Source organism: Melanerpes formicivorus, unplaced genomic scaffold, assembly GCF_026170545.1.
Source record: "Melanerpes formicivorus ecotype bairdi unplaced genomic scaffold, bMelFor1.0.p_v2 SCAF_7, whole genome shotgun sequence".
NCBI lineage: Eukaryota > Metazoa > Chordata > Aves > Piciformes > Picidae > Melanerpes > Melanerpes formicivorus.
In genome coordinates, this window is record NW_027142359.1 from 1,020,034 (window position 1) to 1,044,354 (window position 24,321).

At 46.3% G+C, this 24,321-nt stretch overlaps 1 protein-coding gene across 2 annotated transcripts in view; it reads left to right on the forward strand.

Annotated features, from left to right (window-relative positions):
* Window positions 1-24,321, forward strand: part of ZFYVE9 (zinc finger FYVE-type containing 9) — a 79,446-nt gene that overhangs the window by 31,314 nt on the left and 23,811 nt on the right. For both annotated transcript variants that reach the window (XM_068140597.1, XM_068140598.1), the window contains 8 exons: window positions 2,915-3,019; window positions 3,777-5,839; window positions 12,347-12,446; window positions 15,895-16,071; window positions 16,369-16,538; window positions 17,186-17,309; window positions 18,885-19,007; window positions 20,002-20,157. In XM_068140597.1, the coding sequence (XP_067996698.1) occupies window positions 2,950-3,019; window positions 3,777-5,839; window positions 12,347-12,446; window positions 15,895-16,071; window positions 16,369-16,538; window positions 17,186-17,309; window positions 18,885-19,007; window positions 20,002-20,157 (2,983 nt within the window). In that variant the 5' untranslated portion in view covers window positions 2,915-2,949. The remainder of the gene's footprint in view (window positions 1-2,914; window positions 3,020-3,776; window positions 5,840-12,346; window positions 12,447-15,894; window positions 16,072-16,368; window positions 16,539-17,185; window positions 17,310-18,884; window positions 19,008-20,001; window positions 20,158-24,321) is intronic.

Below are 24,321 nucleotides of genomic sequence, written 5' to 3' on the forward strand. Positions count from 1 at the left end.
TTGGTGTTTTGCTCAATTCTAGATAATGTTAAAGTGTAGTTTGAAACTGGAAACTTCCTCCAGTGGCTTTGTTTCCTGTGCCTGTTGTATCTGTAGTGTAAAGGAGGCAGTATTTTCCTGAGCTGGAGTCTAGCTGTCAGGTCTAACGCAGTTCCCCACAAGGTACAAAGTTCCTACCCTCTTCTCGCTCATTTCCTTATTTCACAACCCTGAAAAGAATGAAGCTGCTTGGGGTAGTGTTCAGAGACCAGACTGAGTCAAGGTCTCCCCATATAGGATGTGGGTTATGGCACACCTTCCTCAGTGAAAATGTCTCCACTGGTAGAGGATACTTCTGAAAAAAGAATCAATGTGTCCTGTTGGGATGAGCCTTTGGAGCAAGAAGACCATCTACTGCTGGGGGGAAAAGGTAGCTCAGTATGTGAAGTTTAGGAAGTTACTATAAGTTTAGGAAGTTACTATAAGAGCAAGTGCAGGGTCCTGCATCTGGGTCGAGGCAATCCCAGGCACAAATACAGGCTAGGCAGTGACTGGCTGGAGGATAGCCCTGAGGAGAGAGACTTGGGGGTGCTGGTGGACAAAAAGCTCAACATGAGCTCTCAGTGTGCACTTGCAGCCCGCAAAGCCAATCAGATCCTGGGCTGCATCAGGAGAAGTGTGGCTAGCAGGTCGAGGGAGGTGATCCTCCCCCTCTACTCAGCCCTGGTGAGACCCCACCTGGAGTACTGTGTCCAGTTCTGGAGCCCCTATTACAAGAGGGATGTGGAGGTGCTGGAACGTGTCCAGAGAAGGGCCACGAGGATGATCAGAGGGCTGGAGCACCTCTCCTATGAGGACAGACTGAAGGAGTTGGGGCTGTTCAGTCTGCAGAAGAGAAGGCTCCGAGGTGACCTAATTGTGGCCTTCCAGTATCTGAAGGGGGCCTACAGGAAGGCAGGGGAAGGACTTCTCAGGATATCAGGTAGTGATAGGACTAGGGGGAATGGAATGAAGCTGGAGGTGGGGAGATTCAGGCTGGATGTGAGGAGGAGGTTCTTCACCATGAGAGTGGTGAAACCCTGGAATGGGTTGTCCAGGGAGGTGGTCGAGGCCCCGTCCCTGGGGGTGTTTAAGAGCAGGCTGGATGAGGCTCTGTCCAGCCTGATCTAGTGTGGGGTGTCCCTGCCCATGGCAGGGGGGTTGGAACTAGATGATCCTTGTGGTCCCTTCCAACCCTGAATGAAACTATGAAACTATGAAACTATGAAACTACTTAATGACTTCAGCTGTTCAGTTTTGTTTATTTTTTTTCCTGCCTTGTAATATTTATTTTCTCCTAGCCTGAGACTGTTATGTTTTGATGAGACTATTTACTCTGTGCACTTTGCTAGATTTCCAGTGGCTGCCTTTCAAAGCAACAAGGATTATTAAAGCAGGCATCTTAAGCACTAGCACAATTCAAGTAACACCCATTAAGTCCCTTAACAGTTTTACAAGTATGAATCTTTGAAGCATCTCTGGGAAATGAGGAGTGACAGAGAATCCTGCTAGCCTGGTATACATTAAACATTCAGAAGCATGGAGACTTTGAAAAACTTGTTCAAAGCTGCATGAGCTAATTGTTGATAGCATGGAACTGAAGGCCAGACTGTTGGATCGTCAGTTGGCCCTCACAGAAACATTCAGGTTGGAAAAGACCCTCAGGATCACCAAGTCCAACTCAGAACCTTACTCTACAAGGTTCACCACTAAACCAGATCTCCAAGCACCACACCCAAACCACCTTTAAACTAATCCAGGCTCAGTGACTCCAACACCTCCCTGGGCAGCACATTCCAATGCCTGACCACTCTTGCTGGGAAAAAAATTCTTCCTAATGTCCAGTCTAAACCTACCCACTCATAGCTTGAGGCCATTCCCTTTTGTTCTGTCACTAATTACGTGTGAGAAGAGACCAGCACCAGCCTCTCCACAGCATCCTTTCAGGTAGTTGTAGAGAGCCATGAGGTCTCCCCTCAGCCTCCTCTTTTCCAAACTAACCATCCCCAGCTCTTTCAGTTGCTTTTCATCAGATTTATTCTCCAGGCCTTTCCCCATCTTCCTTGCCCTCCTCTGCACTGGCTTCAGCACCTCCACATCCCTCTTGGATTGAGGTGCCCAAAACTGAACACAGTACTCGAGGTGTGGCCTCCCCAGAGCTGAGTACAAGGGGACAATCACTTCCCTGCTCCTGCTGGACACAGCATTTCTAATGCCAGCCAGGATGCCATTGGCTTTCTTGGCCACACTGCTGGCTCATGTTCAGTTGCTTGTCCATTAGAACCCCCAGGTCCCTTTCTGCCAGGCAGCTTTCCGCCACACTACACCAAGCCTGTAGCATTGCTTGGGGCTGTTGTGACCCAAGTGCAGGACGTGGCACTTAGCCTTGTTGAAGCTCATCCTGTTAACGTTGGCCATGGATCCAATCTATCTAAGTCCCTTTGTAGAGCCTCCCTACCCTGGTGCAGATCAACACTACCACCTAACTTGGTGTCATCTCCCACTTACTGCTGACACACTCTGTCTCTTCATCAAGGGCATCAATCAAGATGTTTTACAGAAGGGGTCCCAACACTGAGCCTTCTGGTCCTCTATTTTCTGCCTGGCGTTGGAGCAGTTTTGCCCTTACAGTTACATTGGCCACATGGTTAGGCACTTCAGTGTAGGAGAGTGGTAGTAATATAATGCAAAGAAAGTTTGGGGATGTCGTTAACTCCAAATGAAGCCAATTGGAGCAGGCAGGTTTTATTCCTGGAATGGACTCTGTGATTTATGTGTGTGATGTATCTACAATCTGATTTACAATGGCCTTCTTGTCCCCTTAAATCAGGGAAATATGGAGTGGAAAGCTGCGGACTGAAAGGTAGATAACTGCTTGTAATTTGTTCTCTGGCAGGTTCAGACAAGAATCTGGTGGGCTCTCCCTGACAAATGGAGAACTATTTCCAAGCAGAGGCATATAATCTCGACAAGGTTTTAGATGAATTTGAGCAAAACGAAGGTGAGTCATTTGGAACAAGCTCCTAGCTGCACGCTGGGTGTATTCTGCACAGAGCACCATTGAAGAGGGAGTCCTGTGCTACCCTCCTGAGTTTTGAGTTGCAAATTAACTTCAGAACTTGCAAATAAGCATCTGTTAATTTTGCATGCCGTCTCTTCACTATTTGTCAGCAATGTTCTCCTGTGGTTCCATTCATCTTGTTTACTGTTTCAACATTTCTCACTCTTAATACAAAATCCTTCATGCACTTTTTAAAGGAAGGTTTTGGGGAGCTTAATCTCAGTGGCAAGATCTTGATCATTTATTTTGAACAAACCAAGCAAAACTTTTTGTAAGCTTCTTCTGCAGTTTTGGCAGGCTGAGGCATAGAAATGTTTTACTTGGTCACAATTGAGATAACAGAGATTGACCATATTTGAAGTATTAGACATTTTCTGTTAGGGGGCATCTCTCTAGGCATTTCCAGTGTCTAAAGTATATTAATCAATAACTGCAAGTTGCTTGTGCAAATTCAATCCAATGCTTGTGCAGATTCAATCTGATACTGTTTGTAGCTCTGCACTTTTTAAGTTCCAGAAGCATTGTGCACTGACTCTGTGACTAATGAAAGATGTTAGTTGGGGCAAATATGTTTTACTCTTGTGCTCATATTTGAACATCTCTCTGCATGTATATTTGGGGCACTTAATCCAACAGAGTTATTGGAACCTCTAACTTGACTAGGGCAATAAGTTCTCTTCTTTAAACCCTTTTTCAGATGCTGCTGTCTCACCTACACTGCTGGGTGCAAAGTGGAGTCAGATGCTAGATCCACCTTCTTGTCGCCTGCCATTTAACCCGGCTGTGGCCAGCGTGACTGAAGCTACAGCTGCTAATGAATGTCAACAGAGAAGAAAGTCTTTCTCCTTGTCTCCTTCAGTGACTACACCAACAGCAGGAGGGGATCACTGTGCTAATGGCAAGGATTTCAGCATAAGCCCAGAGACCCCAGTCATGTGGATTGATGATCAGGCAGCAGCAGACGAGCAGCTGATGAAAAGAAATAGTGCTGGGGATGAGCAGTGTAACGCTGTGCAAGCAGGAGAAAAGAGATGTGGGAGCGTAGCTTGTTTGCCAGAGGAGAAGAATGTGCTGGTGGTGGCGGTCATGCATAACTGTGACAGCAGAGCGCTCCAGAGCAGCGACCTGCTGGATTGTAAGGACTGCACTAGTCAGTCCCTGATGGACAGCGTTAGCTTTACACTGGATGCTGAACACCAACAGAGTGACCAGTTTGGCGTGACTGTAAATGGAGCCACAGAAAGGGATGGAGCTCCAGAGAAGCAAGTGCCCAGGCTGTGTGCTGACGGTGACTCTGTAGGTCCTTTGATGAATGCTTCCTCGGAAAGCCTGCCCCTTGCATGCCCCTCCTCGCGCCTAAAGGATGATTTTAATGTGAGCAAAGATTCACTGTTTCCAGAAGCTCCAGCTGCAGGGATTAATGCAGTGACTCTCTTGCAGAGACCAGTTTCAATGGAAGAAGATTGTGTCTTGGTTGAAAATGTTCCTAGTAAAGCCATTCCTCCCAGAATGGAGCCAGAAGCTAACAGCTCTTCTGCTTCAAGTAATGGAAGCCTCAACGTAGAGCAGGAGCCAACCTCACAGTTACAGTGCAGGCCGTCTGGGCTCACTGAAACCTGCCAGCCTGACGTGGCTGGAGGTGGCAGTTACAGGGAACGTGGTGCAGAACCTTGTGCCCCTGAGGACGCTGGTGCCACCCGCAGCGAAGTCACCGAATGGGATAAAAGTCCTGGCACACGAGAAGCGCTTGGCCTGTCGGAGCGTTGCCCTGAGTCTCAGGAGATGGTTGGCTGGGAACTGCCAAAGCTGAATGAAATGAATAGTAAGCAAACTCTGGGAGAGAATGAAAGCCTTCTGCAAACAAAGCAGCCTGCTGAGGCATGTAGTAATAGTAAAGAAGGTGGAGACGGGGTGATGGAAGCAGGCATAGACTTAAAAGGGACTAGTATAGATGAGCTTGAAGGGTCTAGCCTCTCTGATGTAATGGCTACATCAGCAGCAAGCTCTCTGTCTAATGGTTGTGATTCCTATGGAATGCAGAACCCGGCTGTTGCTCACGTTCCAAAGACTTTACCCTCCAAGGAAGACTCGGTAACAGAGGAGAAGGAGATAGAGGAGAGCAAGTCAGAATGTTACCTGAATGTTTATGAACAGAGAGGAAATGAGACCACTGATGGCAGTGGGCTGATTTTAAACAGCACTGGTGACCACATCAAGAAAAACTATTTACACAATCTTTGTAGTCAGGTTTCATCCACACAAGGGCAAAACTCACCCAAGCCAGTGACTAATCTTCAGTCTCTGAGCGTTCCTTTTGGTGGTGCGAGACCTAAGCAGCCTACCAATCTTAAACTGCAGATTCCCAAGCCATTGGTGGACCACTTACAAAATGATCTCATTCCCCCAAACTGTGGAGGTAGCAGCAAAAACAAAAATGTCTTTGGTAAGACATTAGGAGATGCAGCAGATGCGTTCCCTGGTGATATATCTTCAAATGCCTCTGTTACTGGTACTAATGGGGAACATTTGGAAGAGTATGAATCTGGAGTCTCTAGTAGTCCGTGCCTTGCAGTAGCCCCAGATAGTCCAGACAATGATCTCAGAGCTGGTCAGTTTGGAGCTCCAGCTAGAAAGCCTTTTACGACTTTGGGTGAGGTGGCTCCAGTTTGGGTTCCAGATTCTCAAGCACCAAATTGTATGAAATGTGAGGCCAGATTTACATTCACCAAAAGAAGGCATCACTGCAGAGCTTGTGGGAAGGTAAGTTCAGTTTTGTGAGTAAGCTCAAAACGCCTTTTGCCATTTTTTCCTTTTTTTTCTTGTCTCATGCTGTACAAAACCTAACCAGAGGACTCCCTAAGCCACTGGTTGTACTCACCTGTGACATCTCTTCCTAAAAACCCCTGGCTGGCTTGTGAAGGGATAAAAAAAACCCAGTTTCTCAGCTCTAATCTATTTAGAGTTCTAGTAGAGAATAATTGTTATGTGTAACAGAATGAATTGCTGCCTCTGTGTGTTGATTGCAGCAGTCACCTGCTCTGAATTCCTGTTGAACTGCTGTAGAATGGCTAAGTACAGGAAAGCAGTTTGCAGAAATCACAGAATCACAGGGTTGGAAGGGACCTCAAGGATCATCCAGTTCCAACACCCCTGCCATGGGCAGGGACACCTTACACTAGATCGGGTTGCTCACAGCCACATCCAGCCTGGCCTTCAAAACCTCCAGGGATGAGGCTTCCATCACCTCCCCGGGCAACCTGTTCCAGTGTCTCACCACCCTCATGGGGAAGAACTTCTTCCTAACATCCAATCTGAATCTCCTCTCCACCAGCTTGGATCTGTTTCCCCCAGTCCTTACACCCTAAAAGGTCCCTCCCCAGCTTTCCTATAGGCCCCCTTCAGCTACTGGAAGGCTTTCTTTTCTCCAGACTGAACAGCCCCAACTCTCTCAGTCTGTCCTCATAGAAGAGGAGCTCCAGCCCTCTGATCATCCTCGTGACCCTTCTCTGGACATGTTCCAGCATGTCCAGATCTTTCTTGTTACAGGGATCAATAATGCCGTTAGAGACACTGAAGCATACTGGTATGAGCTGCAAGTGTGCTGCTGAGCTGCTGGCGTTCCTTAGGCTGCTTTAGGTGCCTTACCCACTCGGTGCCTTTGAATCTTCTTTTGTCACATTGCTTGCATTATTTTAAAGAAGATAACATTTTGCTGCTGGAAGCACCTCACCTGTAATGAATTACCTGCAGCCTGCTGTATGGGCACATGGCAAGAAGCTTCGTAACACAGATGACTCAAACCTAATTTCTGTATCACCTTGTGGTGTGTGAGAAATATTTTATTGTTGGCTCTCACTGCAGTTTTATTTACATACACACATTCTACTATGGCAAGTTTATGGTCAATTATCAGCTTCTAAAGTGTTGCTAAATATCTTGTGACTGAAATGCAAGTCAGTGGCACATGGCAAGTAGGAACTTAGATAAAAATAGACTGGGCATGGGGCAATGGATGCAACTTACAGCAAAGGAGGTTCCACCTCAACATGAGGAAGAACTTCTTTACTGTAAGGGTCACACAGCACTGGAACAGGCTCCCCAGAGAGGTTGTGGAGTCTCCTCTGGAGACTTTCAAGCCTTGTCTGGGTGCATTCCTATGCAACCTGCACTAGATTCTATGGTCCTGCTCTGGCTGGACTCGATCTTCAGAGGTCCCTTCCAACCCCTAACATCCTGTGATCCCATGAACACTCTTGCCAAACAGGTAGCCATGAATATTTTTCAGATGGAAAGAAGTACTAAACTCCACTGAAAACTAAAATAAAAATGACTTTGGTTCATTTGGAATCATGAAATGCATCGAGTTGGAAGGAGCCTTTAAAGGTCTTCTAGACCAAGCCCCTGAAGTGAGCAGGGACATCCCCAACTAGCTCAGGTGCCTCAGAGCCCAGTCCAGCTTGACCTTGAATGTCTCCTGGGATGGGGCCTCCACCAACTCCCTGGACAACCTGATCCAGTGTTCCACCATTTAGGCCCTATCCAAAGGTTTCTGAAGTTGATTGAAAGACCCCCTGAGTGCTGCCAGAAGAGTTCAGGGAAGAAAGAAACCAAAAGAAGCATGTATCTGGAAAGCTCAAACACTTACACCTCCTGGAAGCAGCCTTGCAGAAACTGCAGGCTGTAGTGAACCATCTATGTGTCCTACTTGTCCCTTTAGCAACCAACATGCACAGCGCTCAGTGGCTTCACTGCAACACCAGGTAAGTAGATTTGATTCCAGTATGATTTTGAGACATGCAGAAAAACCTTTTCCAGGACACTTTTAAAAGCTAAGATGACATTTTTTGTGCACTGGTCCAAGACCTCCAGTTGCTTGCTTCTGCCCATCCTCTTGCAGGCTGGTTGCAGTGGAGCTAGTAACCAGAGGTGATCAATAAGCATCATATGAGGGACTTGCCTACACTTTGTGTACCTTTTAGTTGATAGCAAAGGGCTCCATCTTTTTCTCATTGCAGTTGAGGAGAATCTATAAGGCATATAAGGGAAAGGAATGTCCTCTGCTTTTAGCTTTGACCCATTAACTTACACCTGCAGTTATTTGGGTCATTCTTTTGGGGGTGTTTAGGAGTTCAACAAATCTGACCACAGTTTTCATTTACAGTAATGTTTTCTACTCATTTTTTTCTTTCCAGCAAGTTCATTGCTTGGATTTAACTGCTTCATTGTAATGACTGAAGGCTTGAATTGCACCAGTGAGAAGCATAAAGTGAAAATGTGTGTAAACAAAATGGATAAAACATGAGAGAGAGCAAGGCTGAAAAATGCAGGGTGGAGGTGATTTTCTTGTGTAAAACTGCAGAAACCAAGCCTTGAAAAGAAAAAACCAGCATTGGTTTGATTGAAAAAATACATCACATGTTAGTGTGTCTCAGAGTGTTAGAATCATTCTCAAATGGCTCATGTCTAGAAGTTTTTGGTAGTTAGTTTTTGGCTAACTGGGCCAAATTTGCACATTGTTGTGCAAGTTGACCTAATTGTGGTCTTCCAATATCTGAAGGGGGCCTACAAGAAGGCTAGGAGGGACTTCTTAGGGTGTCAGGGAGTGATAGGACTGGGGGGAATGGAGCAAAACTAGAAATGGGTAGGTTCAGATTGGATGTTAGGAAGAAGTTCTTCCCCATGAGGGTGATGAGACACTGGAACAGGTTGCCCAGGGAGGTGGTGGAAGCTTCATCCCTGGAGGTTTTGAAGGCCAGGCTGGATGTGGCTCTCAGCAGTCTGATCTAATGTGAGATGTCCCTGCCCATGGCAAGGGGGTTAGAACTGGATGATCCTTGAGGTCCCTTCCAAGCCTAACAATTACATGATTCTATGTGCAGTCAAAAGATGTGGCAAAGAATTCTTCTTTTTCATGCTTTGTGGTGGTTTTGTTTGTTTGTTTAGTTTGGTTTGGTTTGGTTTAATAAATGGCACTTGTTAATAGAAGCTATGAACCAGTGAAATAATACCTAGGACTTCCTGCAACATTTGATTCTTGTTCCAGGTCTGGGAGGAAAGAAGCAAAGGCTTTGACAGGCAAACTCTGATGAACTGAGCTGCCATGGCTTGAGACATGGCTTTTCTCAGCTGCTGTTCTTGTCTGGTTAAGATAAGTGCCCCCAGATAAAGTTATGCTGACCATGCCTGTGGTGCAGCTAACTGCTGAGTCCCAGTGGTACTTCCACTCTGTTTCTACTAAATGAGTCTCACTGAAAGAAGTGAGGAGACAGTATCTTCAGCTCTTGCAATTAATTGCTTCTAGGGGAAGTCATGGGACTAAGTGTTTTGGAATGCATTTTTGATCATCACCATGAGAAATCATTGCAGCAGGGCTAAATGTATCTGCTTCACTTGGGAATGAAAACTGCACTTAGAAATAGTTGAGTGGCACCTGGGAAGTCTGTCTCAGTTTTTAATTTGAGGATAATAATTGCAAAATTAATGGAAGATGGGAGCCTCAGGGGAGTGGTAGAAAGTGGTACACTTACAGTAAATTTTGAATTAAGAAACTGAAGAATGTGTGTGAACACTTTCATAAATTCTCATCTTAGGCATTTATGTATCCTCCATTGTCAGAGGGAACAATCATCCTCGATAGGAAAACCAGAAAATTTGCATCCCCTTTTTACCAACAGCCCAAACTTACATTTTTCTACTCACATACCAAAAAAAACTATCACCAAGACCCCCCTAGCAACCGCTCCTTTAGCAACTCCCAGTGAACCTGAAATCCCTAGAAACTCAAATAAACTTGCTTTGACACTGCCAGGTTATTTATTTAGTAGCATCATATACTGAGAGAAAGCCTTGGTGATTGGTAATAACAAGCCTGAGTTGTCCGTTGTGCTGGATTGCATTCCTCCGGAGTCCAAAGAAGGGCCAGGAGGATGATCAGAGGGCTGGAGCTCCTCTCCTGTGAGGGCAGGCTGAGAGAGTTGGGGTTATTCAGTCTGGAGAGAAGGCTCTGAGGAGACCTTATTGTGACCTTCCAGTATCTGAAGGGGGCTAACAAGAAAGCTGGGGAGGGACTTTTTAGCATGTCAGGTAGTGACAGGACTGGGGGCAAAGGAGCAAAACTAGAAATGGGTAGATTCAGATTGGATGTTAGGAAGAAGTTCTTCCCTATGAGGGTGGTGAGACACTGGAACAGGTTGCCCAGGGAGGTGGTGGAAGCTTCATCCCTGGAGGTTTTTAAGGCCAGGCTGGATGTGGCTCTGAGCAGTCTGATCTAATGTGAGATGTCCCTGCCCATGGCAGAGGGGTTAGAACTAGATGATTGTTGAGGTCCCTTCCAACCCTGACAGTTATATAATTCTATGGTTCTATATTCAGTTAGCCTTCTCTTACCTAAATGGATGTAAGCCCTTGCAGTTTCTCATTTGTGTTACAGAAGTGCCGCTGTTGCAGTGATGATGGACTAATTTTTTGGATTAAGGAAGCATTACAGATGATGATAAGGCTGTGCTGGTTTGAGGGTAGTGAATTGTAGGTATATTACCCTCCTATAATTAAAATTTGAAATCCTTTCTTGCTGTCCAAGCTGTTGGATAGCAGGGCAGCTGCCGCTGTTCCAAGCTTTCCTTCCTTCATGAAGTGAGCTTCCGTTGCTGTTTGCACCTCACTTAAACCATAGCTCTGGGGGAACACTGGGGGGCTTTATAAAACACAGAAAGCAGAATTGTTTTAAACAAACAAGACATCATTAAGGCACCTTGGTTTGTGCGGTCTGCTGGGTTTTGAGACTGCCACTGCTATCACAGTATCACAGTATTGCCAAGGTTGAAAGAGACCTCGAGGATCATCAATTCCAACCTGTCACCACAGACCTCATGACTAGACCATGGCACCAAGTGCCACGCCCAATCTCCTCTTGAACACCTCCAGGGATGATGACTCCACCACCTCCCTGGGCAGCACATTCCAATGATGAATGACTCGCTCGGTGAAGAACTTCCTCCTCACCTCGAGTCTAAACCTCCCCTGGCGCAGCTTGAGACTGTGTCCTCTTGTTCTAGTGCTGGTTGCCTGGGAGAAGAGACCAACCCCTTCCTGGCTACAGCCACCCTTCAGGTAGCTGTAGAGATCAATGAGGTCACCTCTGAGCCTCCTCTTCTCCAGGCTAAACAATCCCAGCTCCCTCAGCCTCTCCTCGTAGGGCTATTGTAGGGTCCCATCTGCATACAAGTGTTTGCTTGGGTGCACGAGCCATGCTTATGTTTTATGGTCTTGCTTCTCTGGAGGAAGCTTCATAGAATCATAGAATTGTCAGGGTTGGAAGGGACCTCAAGGATCATCTATTTCCAACCCCTATGCCATGGGCAGGGGCACCTCACACTAGATCAGGCTGCACATAGCCACATCCAGCCTAGCCTTTAAAACTTCAAGACTGTTTCCTGCCCAGGTCTGGGGAATTGCTAGAGCTGGTTCAGGTGAGAAGCATTAGAGATGCAATTGCATCTTTGTAGCAGGGTGAACCCTGTGAGATTTTTCACTGCCCCCCCCTTTAGCAGCCCCTGTGTGTAAAAGGCAGTTCTTCATTTCTCTCCAGTTGTTATGCTGCAGTGTTTGTAATCACCTGGATAGAAGTTGGCTGTCTACACAGGTATGAAAATGGAACAGGCTTGTCATGCAGTTCCAGTGCTGTTGAGAAGTTTAGAATGCCTTGGTTTTATTTTGAACACTTAAAACATTCTGATACATCACTGTTCACTTGAGTCTCAGCTGAGGATTCTTGCATATGAAGAGATTAAATAGCAGCAGTTGCTAATAGAGACAAATTGCCCTGCTTCAAATAGCAGTGACCTGTTGGCATTAATCTGTCCCACAGCAATCTCTTCTGGAGAGAGAGTTTAAACATAGCTGGGTCTAGAAGGTACTTGTGCTTTTACCAAAAGTGACATTAATTCTCACATTGTTAATTCTGTGAGGGGTTGCAAAAGTGGTAGGAATTCACTCTGTCATTGTCATTCCTGACAAACAGCTTCTACAACCACTCCAGTGCAGTATCAGGGCAAAGTGCCTTCAAGTGTTCCACACAGCACTGCCTCATCAGGGCTATGGGAAAGGTAGCCTGGGCAGCTGTTAGTCACTATGGCTTTAATGGGAAAAGGCTGATCATTTATCTCCTGGGTTTGTGTGTCTAGGGCTTTCAGGCAGTCTCTTGCCTGAACTCCTCAGCTCCTCTCATGTTTGTGAACACCACCTAAGCTGTCTCCCCTTTGGCCGCAGGTTTTCTGCGCGGCGTGCTGCAGCCTGAAGTGCAAGCTGCTGTACATGGATCGAAAGGAAGCCAGAGTGTGTGTCATCTGCCATTCAGTGCTGATGAATGGTGAGTGTGGAGAGGCTCTGGCCTCCTCTTGAGCTGCAGTGATGCTGTAAAAACCAAAATCCAAGTGCCCCATTTGTATGGGTAAGTACTGCAAGCCAGCAGCGGCGCTTGGGAGAGCAGCATGCAATTAACAGCAGGCACAACTGGTAAGGCTGCAGGGCCTTGGGAAGCTTTCATTTGAGTGGTGTACCAGCACTGCAGAAACTGATTGCTTTTGTGGGGGTTTTGTGTGTAGATTTGGTTCTCTTTTGGGGCTTTTTGTTGTTGGGTTGGGCTTTTTTGGTTTGTTTTGCTTTTAACTCAGGAGCCTAGTCTCTGTCCTTTGGTGCTTGACAACCTATTACGCTTCTCTGTTGGATGCCAAAGAGAAGAGTTGATGCAGTTGTGCCTCTTGTAGATGATAAGCTATAGGAAATTGGAGAAGTACACACCACAAACTAATCCAGCTCTTCTTCCTCCTTAACTCCTTGGTGTTAGAGTAGGAAATGTTTTCTAGAAACCTGTCCACAAATGTGGGCAGCTGAGTTTGGATGATTGCTCTGGGAGCATTCCTGGAAAGTCTGTCAGACACAGGAAGGTGCTGTGGATGGATGCCTGATGTGAAGATAGGACACATGAGAGAGCTGAAAAGTAGTTATGAAGTTAAGAAATAGAACAAAGGTACCTTACTTCTTCTTGTGGTAAAAAAAAAGACTCTGGTTTTAACCAAAGGGCCATAGAAGCTCTTCTGTATTTTGCCCTTTTCTAGTAGTAGCGCTGCAGATATGTGTTATAAATGTGGGCAGATGCAGAGTATTCTTCCCACTGCATCTTGAGACCTCCGAAGATGTCAAGAACTTCCAGTGCTGGCAGTTAACCTTTGGGTGGTGGTACTGTCCACCTGACTTGTGCCCATCAGACTGAGACTGAAAGACTCAGCATTCACTTTTTATGCCTTGAATTGAGGAGGTAGAAAAATTGGATTAAGTTGAGAGAAGATCCTTGTGAGTGCTTAAAACATGAGAAAACCTGGCTCATGGGGAGAATTCCAGGCACCCTGCCTTTGGTTTATTAATGGAGAGTTGGCTAGGTGATGATGTGGTCTCAGATATATTACCTGGGTAACCAAAACTCGGTGGCAGATGTTACCTGAGGCTTTGCGAAAGGTCTGACAGGTGCACTCTGACATGCAGTAGGCAGAATGAGAAGTCAGACACATTCAGGTTTGGGAATGCAGACTTTTAACCATTACCATAACTACCCTGATAATTAATTACTGAGCAGTTCTCACAGAGTCTCCACTGCTGTGAATGCTGAGTTTAACTTTGGAGGCTTTTATTCAAGCTTGCTGCTGTAAGTTTAAAGCAAGAAACAGGAAACTCTTGTTCAGGCCAGGTCATTGTGGCAGTGTAGATTACTTGGGCTGCTCCTTTCAGAAAGGTCTGCTGGTGTATTGAGCAGCTAAGTAAGTAGCTCCAACCTTAATTTTTCTGTTCAAAGTATACTGTTCAGTGTTGTGCAGGTTTGTTTGAGAGTGACTGAGTGCTTAGTCTTGAGATAAGCACCCAAAATTAGTAGACTGTTTCTGTTATGAAGCAGGAACAATTAAAAACCATAGTATGCAGTGTTATATTTTAATCTATTAATAATTTGTTGCTGTAGGCTGCATGTGTAAGGTGATAGGAAATTGTAGGTTGTAATACCCAGAAATGAAAGCTGACTCCTGGTGATGCTGTTGAAGGGGTGCTAAAGCACTGGGTTTAGGATTGAGAAAGGAGCACGCTTCAGGGTGCAGGAGCAAAACACAGCTGGCTCCTTTTGCTGCTGAGGGGATTTGTTTTCATGTGGGGGAGGGAAGAATCCAAAACCACTGCAGTTGAAACCAGAAGTGTTCTTGTAAAAAGGCATCACAAAATGGATTATATTGTCATTATTTCCTTGTAAAAGCCTTTCTGTCCTGTTGCCAGGACAAGGGCACACTAATAGCAGTGAGCAGGGACACCACTGCTTGTTTTGTTACAGGGCAATGCTGCCTGCCTGCTTAGGTGGACTTGCCCCAGGCTGTTCTTCGTTTCTCCCCCTGCTGCAGTGCTCTGTGATGATGCTTTTGGTTGCTTCTTACTTAACCTGTAGCCTGATCACATCTGATCCTTCCTCAGCCCTGCAGTTTTTTTGTCAGTACGGTTTTGAGTGTTCTCCACTCAGTGCAGCAGGTTCAGCATTCATCTTGGCACAGCCTGGGAAGGGGGAGTTGCAGTTTAGAAGTAGTTATTTCAGTTGGTTGCTTGGTGTCTGGTTTGGATTTCTTGGGGGTGGGAGGGACAGTTGTGTATTTTCTGTCGCTTTCCCATGGCCCAGCTGCATGTTTAATAAGTTCCCAGTGCTCTTTTTACTGTCTTTTCAGTTGGTAGATCAGCTCAGTTGGCACTTGGTTTAGACAAGGCTTTAAAGATGTTCTTTGCCCATGCTATGACTTTTCTGCTAAAGAAGTCCTTCTCTCTGTGCTTGACCTATACTCTTAAGTGAATACAGAATTAAAGTACTCCAATGTAATTGCTCTTCTCAGCTGTCAGGCATTTCAGTCTCTTGGTTCTGCAGGAAGAGCTTTGTGTTCTGTTGTGTTCTGTTTGGGTGTTGTGTGTTGTTTATTTATCTATTTATTTATTTAGTCTTGTTATTTTCACCTTGTTTTTCTGACAATTATAGCTAAAGGAACCCAAAGCTGTACCTGATGTGTCCAAGCTTTCCAGCAGCTCTGGGAGCTTAGATGGCATGATGTTTATGCTTGCCTAGAGAAATGCCTTTTTTTGTAACATACTAATGTGGCTGAAGGTGCAAGCACACAGAGGAGTTTTCTAGTACCTTGCATAGCTGCAATGCTTCCTTACAGATGAAAAAGGAGTAGTGCTGTGGAGATGCAGTCTGTGTCCTGAGCCAGAGGAGAAACTTCCCTGGGAGGGTTGACAAAAAAGTTTGATGTGAACAGTAGGAAGATTGTTTTATAGTTAAGAATATAAGTAGTGGTCTGACCTGAGCTGTCCTGGCTATAAAGAAAGACAAGGAGCCTTTTCTCTATACAGAAGATAAATCTGCTTGAAGGTCCTGTAGGTTATAAACCATTTGTAATAGCAGTGCCCATCTGTCCATGCAGTGGGGCAGATATGCACACATAGGAGGTCTGAGTGTTCTCAGTTGAATCAGAAGGCAGCAACATGAAGCATGAGGAACTAAGCATCCCTCAGGTTACAGTGTGCTGCCATGAATTTCAGAACATACCTCTCCATGAGCTGGTTTTAGGGAACAGGCCCTGTGCTGTTTCTTTTGTTGCTGAGTTGCAGCCTGCTGAGGAGACATGGTCTGTGGAGGGCAGCAGGCTCCAAACCTGCTGCAGGTGAGAGCCTAAGGCAGTGCTCTGGACGGCTAGATACCTTCCCCTGTGCTCATATTTCTTCTTCTTTGTTTGCTTTAGCTCAAGCCTGGGAGAACATGATGAGTGCCTCCAGCCAGAGTCCTAACCCCAACAATCCTGCTGAATACTGCTCTACCATCCCTCCTCTGCAGCAGGCTCAGGCATCGGGTGCCCTGAGCTCCCCACCTCCCACTGTCATGGTGCCTGTGGGAGTTCTAAAGCATCCTGGAGCAGAAGGTCAGAGCCTCTCTTTTTTCTTTCAGTTTGCATGTAGTGAGAAATTGGAAAGAATATCTGCATTTTATCCATTCCAAGTACTCTCCATAACGTGAGATTCCTGTCCTCAGCAGGGACATGAGCACAAGTAAACTATTCTCAGCAGGTGTGCTGCCATAGGGAATGCACTAGGTGATATCCTAAGTCCCTTTTTCAGTCTATTTATAATTTTCCATTTTGCCATTCTTCTGTACTCAGATTTTCCAGTCAATGCTGCTGTGAGATCTTAAATTCTGTTTTTCTTCATGTTCTCTCCAGTGGCTCAACCTAGAGAGCAAAGGCGTGTTTGGTTTGCTGATGGGATATTACCCAATGGAGAAGTTGCTGATGCAGCAAAACTCACAGTGGCTGGGACAACTTCCACAGGAACCTTAGCAGTGTCCCATGATCCATCAAAGCCTGTGGCAAACAACTCTTTATCAGCAGAAGTAAGGAAGTATTTCACTGCTCCCTGCTTGTTTTGGTTGTAAATAGTGTGTTAGCTTCTGTGAGCGTGTCAGTGAGACCAGCCTGGGAAATAGGCTGAGGCTCGTCTTCCTGTGTTGGACAGCAAGTGGCTTTGCTTATTTTATGGCTTGCAAGGTGGAACAGCCATGGAGTTGGAACTGAAATGATGGGGAAGAGCACTAAGCAGAGGTTGAAGTGCTAGGTGGCTTCCGTGCGTTCAGCTGCCCGGCCTGTGTGTGAAGGATGTCTGTGTTGTGCATCTTCTAAAGAACTGAATCCTGCTCAGGGTGGAGTCTGAAACACTGAGACTGGCAAGGCACAAAGCAGAAAAACACTTTGACACATCTCATAAATCAATGCATGCAGGAAAGTGCAGATATCATCTTGCAGTGTTAAATGCACCGTGTGCGCAGAGCTGAGGCATCACCGATGGGGAAGGAAGGGGCAGAGCAGGGAGATGCAGTCCCTGTTATCACAGTCAGCTGCTGTTCAGGAGCCAAATTACCTGGTGTTTCTGGTTTTCCAGCAGACAGGCTCATTACCTGCCCCTGGTAAACTGCTCAGCCACCTCCTGCATTTTTCTCATTGTTGTTTTGTAATGCTGGCCTCTCCTGTTCGCTTCTCCTAGACTGATAATGCGTCTGTGTTCTCGGGAAACATAACTCAGGTTGGCAGTCCTGTTGGCAGTGCAATGAATCTAATTCCTGAAGATGGTCTTCCTCCAATTCTCATCTCCACTGGAGTCAAAGGAGGTGAGGATATAATTTGGCAGCTAACTTTTATGCTCACTGGTTGCAATTAGCCTAAGAGTTTCTGTGTTTAGTTTAGAAGTAAGGTGCTGGCAAGGTGCTGAGTGCTTGTAGAAATCCATGGGAAGTCCTTGTGACCAAATGTTGTGACACACATTTACATCTCTGATCCTGTATCAGCATCCAGGAAGAACCTCATCTTGCAAGGGAATTAACTGTAACAAGTAAAACACAAAGCAAGAAGATGATGTCCCTTTGGTCCAGGAATACCTGCTGGTGTCTTCACTAAGAAGACTGTGGGGAGTGTTTCATACTGAGAGACATTTTAATTAGCCTTATGAATATTCATGTTTGCCTTATGAAACTCTCTTGGAACACTTGCCCAGTGTGAGGCATCCCCAAGCACTGCACTCGACAGCACTGCTGCATGTGGTGGCCCACAGTGAAGCTTTTAGTGGCCAGAGAAGTCAGAAAATGAAGCCCTGCTTTTTATGATTAAACCACTGGAGATATTTGTTTACCTGCAAGCTGCTCTCCAGAGTCAGATCCCTGACATCCTTTAACACACCGCTGGGATTCATTTATTCTGTCACTTTTCCTTTTTTTCCTGTTTTTGCTGAAAGTTGTTAAGCTGGAAGTAGCCTTTCCTTTCAGGGTAGTGTCAAACCCAAACTGTGAGCAGTGGTAATTATAAAGCATACCTGCTCCATCCTGTGTTGCTGTTCCTGTAACTCCAGTGCACTGCTCAGCTCTTGCAAGGAGAATCTCACAGGCACCCTGTTCTGTATGCTGGTTGTTTCATGTGCTGTCACACACCAGATTTCCTTCACAGCACTTTAGTTCAAAAGACCCCCAAGCCCCTTTTTTCCCATTAGAAACCCAATTTACCTTGCTTACTAGAGAGTTTGGAGCAGGAAAGGTAATGCACTGTTTTCAAAGTCTTGTTTTCATCAGTTAAAGCATAAATGCAGAGTAGATTTGGGGTAAAGAATGTTAATTTGCTAGATCTGATCACAGAGGGACACTGCAGACCTCTTGGAGGTTTCGTGTTGGGATCCATTTTACAGTGGCCTTAGACTTTCTAAGATTGGTTTATATTGTGTGCCCCTCTTTGTTCATCTTCCATGTATCTACTGCATGGAAACTGTAAGATCTGTGACACAGGGACAGGCCTTGTGTTGGTGTTTGTAGTCCAGAACTGATGCTCTTGTGCTTTGCTGTGATAAAAACAACCGCTGGTAACTGCTTTGTCATTTGGGATTTCAGCTGGAAGCCTGAGACATTTCTCAATTCAATTTCCATTTTCTCCTTCATTTGATACTGAGCAGAAAAACCCAAAAGTGGTTTATGCAACAAGTTGCACTTCTCTAAAGGATGTGCAGGGGTTATGCACATCAGTGCTAGTGAGAGTTGAAAATAGCAAGCCCAGGAAACAAAACTGGCAACACTTGAATAACTTTGGGGTTTTTCTTAGGGTCAGAAAAAGCAGAAAGCATCAGAATTGGGATTATGTGATTATAATGCAGAGTCCTGTACCAGTGAATTAAAGACTCCAATGTGTGTTTGTTTCTTTTGTAGACTATGCTGTGGAAGAGAGACCTTCTCAGATCTCTGTCATGCAGCAGCTGGAGGATGGTGGCCCTGACCCTCTTGTATTTGTTTTAAATGCTAATTTGCTGTCCATGGTAAAAATAGTAAATTGTAAGTTGTTATTATTAAATAAGGCTTGGGATGTGAGAGGGGAAATGTTATCTGTATGCATGTGTAGGAACAGCAGCACTTGTATTTGGTAGGATAATCTCTGAAAATGTGCATGGAATGAAAGCTTTGTACTTGGCCACATTGCGTTAAACTGCAAGAGGCTCTTTGCAGTCATTTAGGCATCAGTACAGAAGATTTGGTGTAGAACATGTAGACTGATGGAGCCTGCAGTCTCAGGCTTGGAAATCAGTGTCTCCTCTCCAAGTTGGGAGGGCAAGGTGCTTTATCACTGCTCTTCCTTCCCTTGTCATCCCATTCTGGAAAAAGCAGATGGGGATCCCATGGTAGCACACAGGTTCTGTCCCACTGTGCATCTCCTCTGTCCCTTTATGCTGTTTTGCAGCACCAGGTCAGCTAACAGTGCAATGTTTTACATGTACAGAGCAATGTCATCAGTATGCATGTATCTGTACCTGTTAGGTGAAGGATTTTATTCCAGTAGCTTAATATTCTCAGCAAAGGAATTGCCAGGCTTAGAGCATGTGACACCACTAATGGTCATGTGAAGCACAACACAGTGACACCTCCTGAAAGCACCTGACACCCAGCTGTCCATCTTGAGCAAGATCATTGTCTGAACTGTGTCAGAATCCCTACACACAGAGCCAACAGCCTGGCCTTTCCCCAGCTTCCTTCATTCCCCTTTTATTCCTGCCCTTTCATTTGGGTACAGAAACTGCTGCAAGTCTGTGTTGTTAATCCCAAGATCTGACCGGGTGCTGGAATGCTCTGGCTCGGCTTTAGCTGTAAGCTGGGAATTGAGCTGCTTCTGGTTTGGGTGATGTGCTTGCTTGCAGGGTAAGAGGTGTAGGACCTGAGGTGTCTGCATGGCAGATATCACAGGAGCCATGCTGGAAAACCGATCTGTCTTCCTGTTGTGAAACTGAGGGGATTCCACGAGATGCTGATCTGATCTGTGTTTTCCTCCCTGCAGATGTGAACAGGAAGTGCTGGTGTTTCACCACCAAAGGCATGCATGCCGTGGGGCAGTCAGAAATAGTCATTCTCTTGCAGTGTTTGCCTGATGAGAAATGTTTGCCTAAGGATATCTTTAACCATTTTGTGCAACTCTACCGGGATGCCTTAGCAGGTAGGAGTCCTCTGTTAAAAATGGGTTGGACCCGTTTTTGGGTGGGACCAGCTCAGCTACTCACATTCTGGTCATTTAGCAAATAGCTTGTTTTGTATAAAAGAAGGTAAAAAGACAGTAAGGGTCAAAGCTGACAGGGGACTGATTATGGGCTGTTAGTATCCACTGTTACTTTTACCTCACCAAACAGAAGTATTAATTCAGTGCTGGTAATATGCTCCAAAGATCTTCCAGCTTCTGTCTGGGAGCCAACAGAGCAAAGGAGTCTGAACAATGAGGCATAGACTACTGGAGCAGGAGGACTCTGCTCATGACATCCTTATGCTCTGCAGCCATTCCTGAATGTCCACTCTGGCTGCTTCTGCTGGGGGTTGGGTTAAGAATTTGACTGTAGCAAATACAGAATCATAGAATTGTTAGGGTTGGAAGGGACCTCAAGGATCATTTAGTTCCAACCCCGCTGCCATGGGCAGGGACACCTCACACTACATCAGGTTGCTCAGAGCCCCATCCAGCCTGACCTTAAAAACCTCCAGGGATAAGATTTCCACCACCTCCGTGGGCAACCTGTTCCAATGTCTCACCACCCTCATGGGGAAGAATTTCTTCCTAACATCCAATCTAAATATACCTGAAATTAGTCCTGGATTTTGTTGAGCAGTGAGTGCAGCAGGATGCTTAGCAGGGCTCCTGGGTATGCTAATAACAGTGCTTCTAATAATTGGTTTTATTTTATGCAGCTTGAGACCATGGTTGCTTTTTATAGACATGGAAAGAAAAGGCTGAGAATCCTGTGTGTGGTGTGTTAAATGGCCCTACTGCAGGCAGTTCAGGGATTGCCACAATGTGTATGTCTCTTGCCACAGCGTGGAGATCAGAGTTTGTATACATGTCTGTGTGTTCCTGAAATCAGTTGTGGGGCTTTGCAGAGCTGATACCTGAATTATGAATGCTAGCAGCTCAGTTGCAAGATTGTGTCATGTAAACCACTACACAATTCAACAAGTCCAAGTGCCGAGTGCTGCACTTTGGCTACGGCAATCCCATGCAGAGCTATAGGCTGGGGTCGGAGTGGCTGGAGAGCTCCCAAACAGAGAGGGACCTGGGGGTGCTGATCGACAGCCACCTGAATATGAGCCAGCAGTGTGCCCAGGTGGCCAGGAGGGCCAATAGCATCCTGGCCTGCATTAGGAATAGTGTGGCCAGCAGGAGCAGGGAGGTCATAGTGCCCCTGTACTCTGCTCTGGTTAGGCCACACCTTGAGTACTGTGTCCAGTTCTGGGCCCCTCAGTTTAAGAAGGACATCGAAACACTTGAGCGTGTCCAGAGAAGGGCAACAAGGCTGGGGAGAGGCCTTGAACACAAGCCCTGTGAGGAGAGGCTGAGGGAGCTGGGATTGTTTAGCCTGGAGAAGAGGAGGCTCAGGGGTGACCTCATTGCCCTCTACAACTACCTGAAGGGTGGTTGTAGCCAGGAGGGGGTTGGTCTCTTCTCCCAGGCAACCAGCACCAGAACAAGGGGACACAGTCTCAGGCTGTGCCAGGGGAGGTTTAGACTCGAGGTGAGGAGGAAGTTCTTCACCGAGCGAGTCATTCGTCATTGGAACGGGTTGCCCAGGGAGGTGGTTGAGTCATCCACCCTGGAGGCGTTCAAGGGGAGATTGGACGTGGCACTTGGTGCCATGGTCTAGTCATGGGGTCTGTGTTGATAGGTTGGACTCGATGATCCCCGAGGTCCTTTCCAACCTAAGTGATACTGTGAATTCAGATTTGCCAGATAATTGGGCGTTGGTTTAGTTTTGAAGTGATCCTGGATGGTTTGGGTTTATTTTCAACTAGAAAATGCAGCATTCCCCTTGTGCCTGTTTAATTGAAACCTCTACCCCTAGCAGTTCAGGTTTGGTATGAGTCACATTTACTTACAAGCTCATCTTGCTGAAGTTTGAATTGTGTGCCCAAGTCCAGAAGCACAAACTTGCATGGAGAAAAATGCAAGCGGTCAGTTCCACTGACCAGAAAATAAAGCTGCTTTTCCAGAGCTCAGATTGGATCACAGAATCACAGAACGTTAGGGGCTAGAAGGGACCTTGGAAGATCATCCAGTCCAACTCCCCTGCTAGAGCAGGAGCACCTATGCCAGGTCACAAAGGAACACATCCAGGAGGGTTCTGAATATCTCCAGAGAGTGAGACTCCACAACCCCCCTGGGCAGCCTGTTCCACTGTTCTATCACCCTCACAGGGAAAAACTTTTACCTCATGTTTCCATGGAACTTCCTATGCCTCAACTTCCACCATTGCCCCCTGTGCTGTCATTGGGCATCACCCAGCAGAGCCTGGCTCCATCCTCTTGGCACTCACCCTGCACATCTTGATAAACATGAATGAGGTCACCTCTCAGGCAACTCCTCTCCAGGCTAAAGAGCCCTCAGCTCCCTCAGGCTTTCCTCGTGAGGAAGATGTTCCTCTCCCTTAGTCATCTTTGTGGCTCTGTGCTGGCCTCTCTCAAGCAGTTCCCTGAGGTCCTTCCTGAATGGAGGGGCCCAGAACTGGACACAATATTCCAGATGTGGCCTCACCAGGGCAGAGTAGAGGGGGAGGAGAACCTCTCTCGACCTACTAACCACAGTCTGAACTGAGGGCTCCAGAACTGGACACAATATACCAGATGCAGCCTCACCAGGGCAGGGTAGAGTGGGAGGAGAACCTCTCTGACCTACTGACCACAACCCTTCTAATCCACCCCAGAACAGCATTGGCCTTCTTGGCCACAAGAGCGCATTGCTGGCTCGTGGTCAACCTCCCATCCATTAGGACCCCCAGGTCCTTTTCCCCTTCACTGCTCTCCAGCAGGTCAGTCCCCAGTTTATACTGGTCCATGGGGTTGTTCTTTTCCAGGTGCAAGACTCTACCCTTGCCCTTGTTCAATTTCATTCAATTTTACAGTGCCCAACTCTCAGCCTGTCCAAGTCTGGCTGAATGGCAGCACAACCCTCCTGTGTCAGCCTCTCCTCCTAGTTTGGTGTCATCAGCAAACTTGCTGACAGTGCTCTCTGTACCCTCCTGCAGGTTGTGGATGAATACACGGAATAGCACTGGTCCCAGTACTGATACCCCTCACATGAAGGTTATGTACTGAAAGCAGTTTTACAACAGGTTCTGCCTATCACTTGTGCCTTTGGAGTGACTGAGTCCAATGCTTTAATAAGATAATGAAGATCTTTGTTTCCTGAAATGTCTTGCTACAACAAAGGTCAGCTTGTCTAGAGGAGTTGCCAGGTTGAGAGTGCACCATTATCACATGTCAGAATGAATCTCCCCTGCACTGGAAAAAAAAACCAACCTTTCCAAACCTCCCTTCATTTGCAGTGCTTTATCTTCCAATTATGGTATTGTTCAGAGGGAGGCAGACAGGAGAAGCCACCTCTGTGTGTGTGTGTGTGCGCATGTTGCAGCTACAGACCCAGTTTGGTGATTACAGTGCCTTGAAGTTCTGTATAGTTACACTACAGAAATCCATAATTTATAACTCCTCCATAATGGATTTGGAATTCTTTTTCCAGTGCTCTCCTGGTAGTAATTTGATCCCTCCAATTGCACTGGTGCAGAGATCTGCTTTCTGTTGTGTAGTCCTTAGGCAGACACCAAATGTCACTGGTAAGAATTCCTCTGTGCAATACTCTCTTGGTAAGATTTGCTCTGTGTAGTATTTCAGACGTGTAGAAGTAGACAGATGTCTTGAGCTGCTCTGCAGCACCAAGCTGCACTGAGATGTTTGCAGAACCTGGCACCCTGATGACTTAGAATCATAGAATCCTGGAATTGTCAGGGTTGGAAGGGACTTCAAGGATCATCTAGTTCAACCCCCCCCTGCCATGGGCAGGGACACCTCACACTAGATCAGGTTGCTCAGAGCCACATCCAGCCTGGCCTTAAAAACCTCCAGGGATGAGGCTTCCACCACCTCCTTGGGCAACCTGTGCCAGTGTCTCACCACCCTCATGGGGAAGAACTTCTTCCTAACATCCAATCTGGATCTACCCATTTCTAGTTTTGCTCCTTTGCCCCCAGTTCTATCACTCCCTGACACCCTAAAAAGTCCCTCCCCAGCTTTCTTGTAGGCCCCTTTCAGATACTGGAAGGCCACAGTCAGGTCCCCTTGGAGC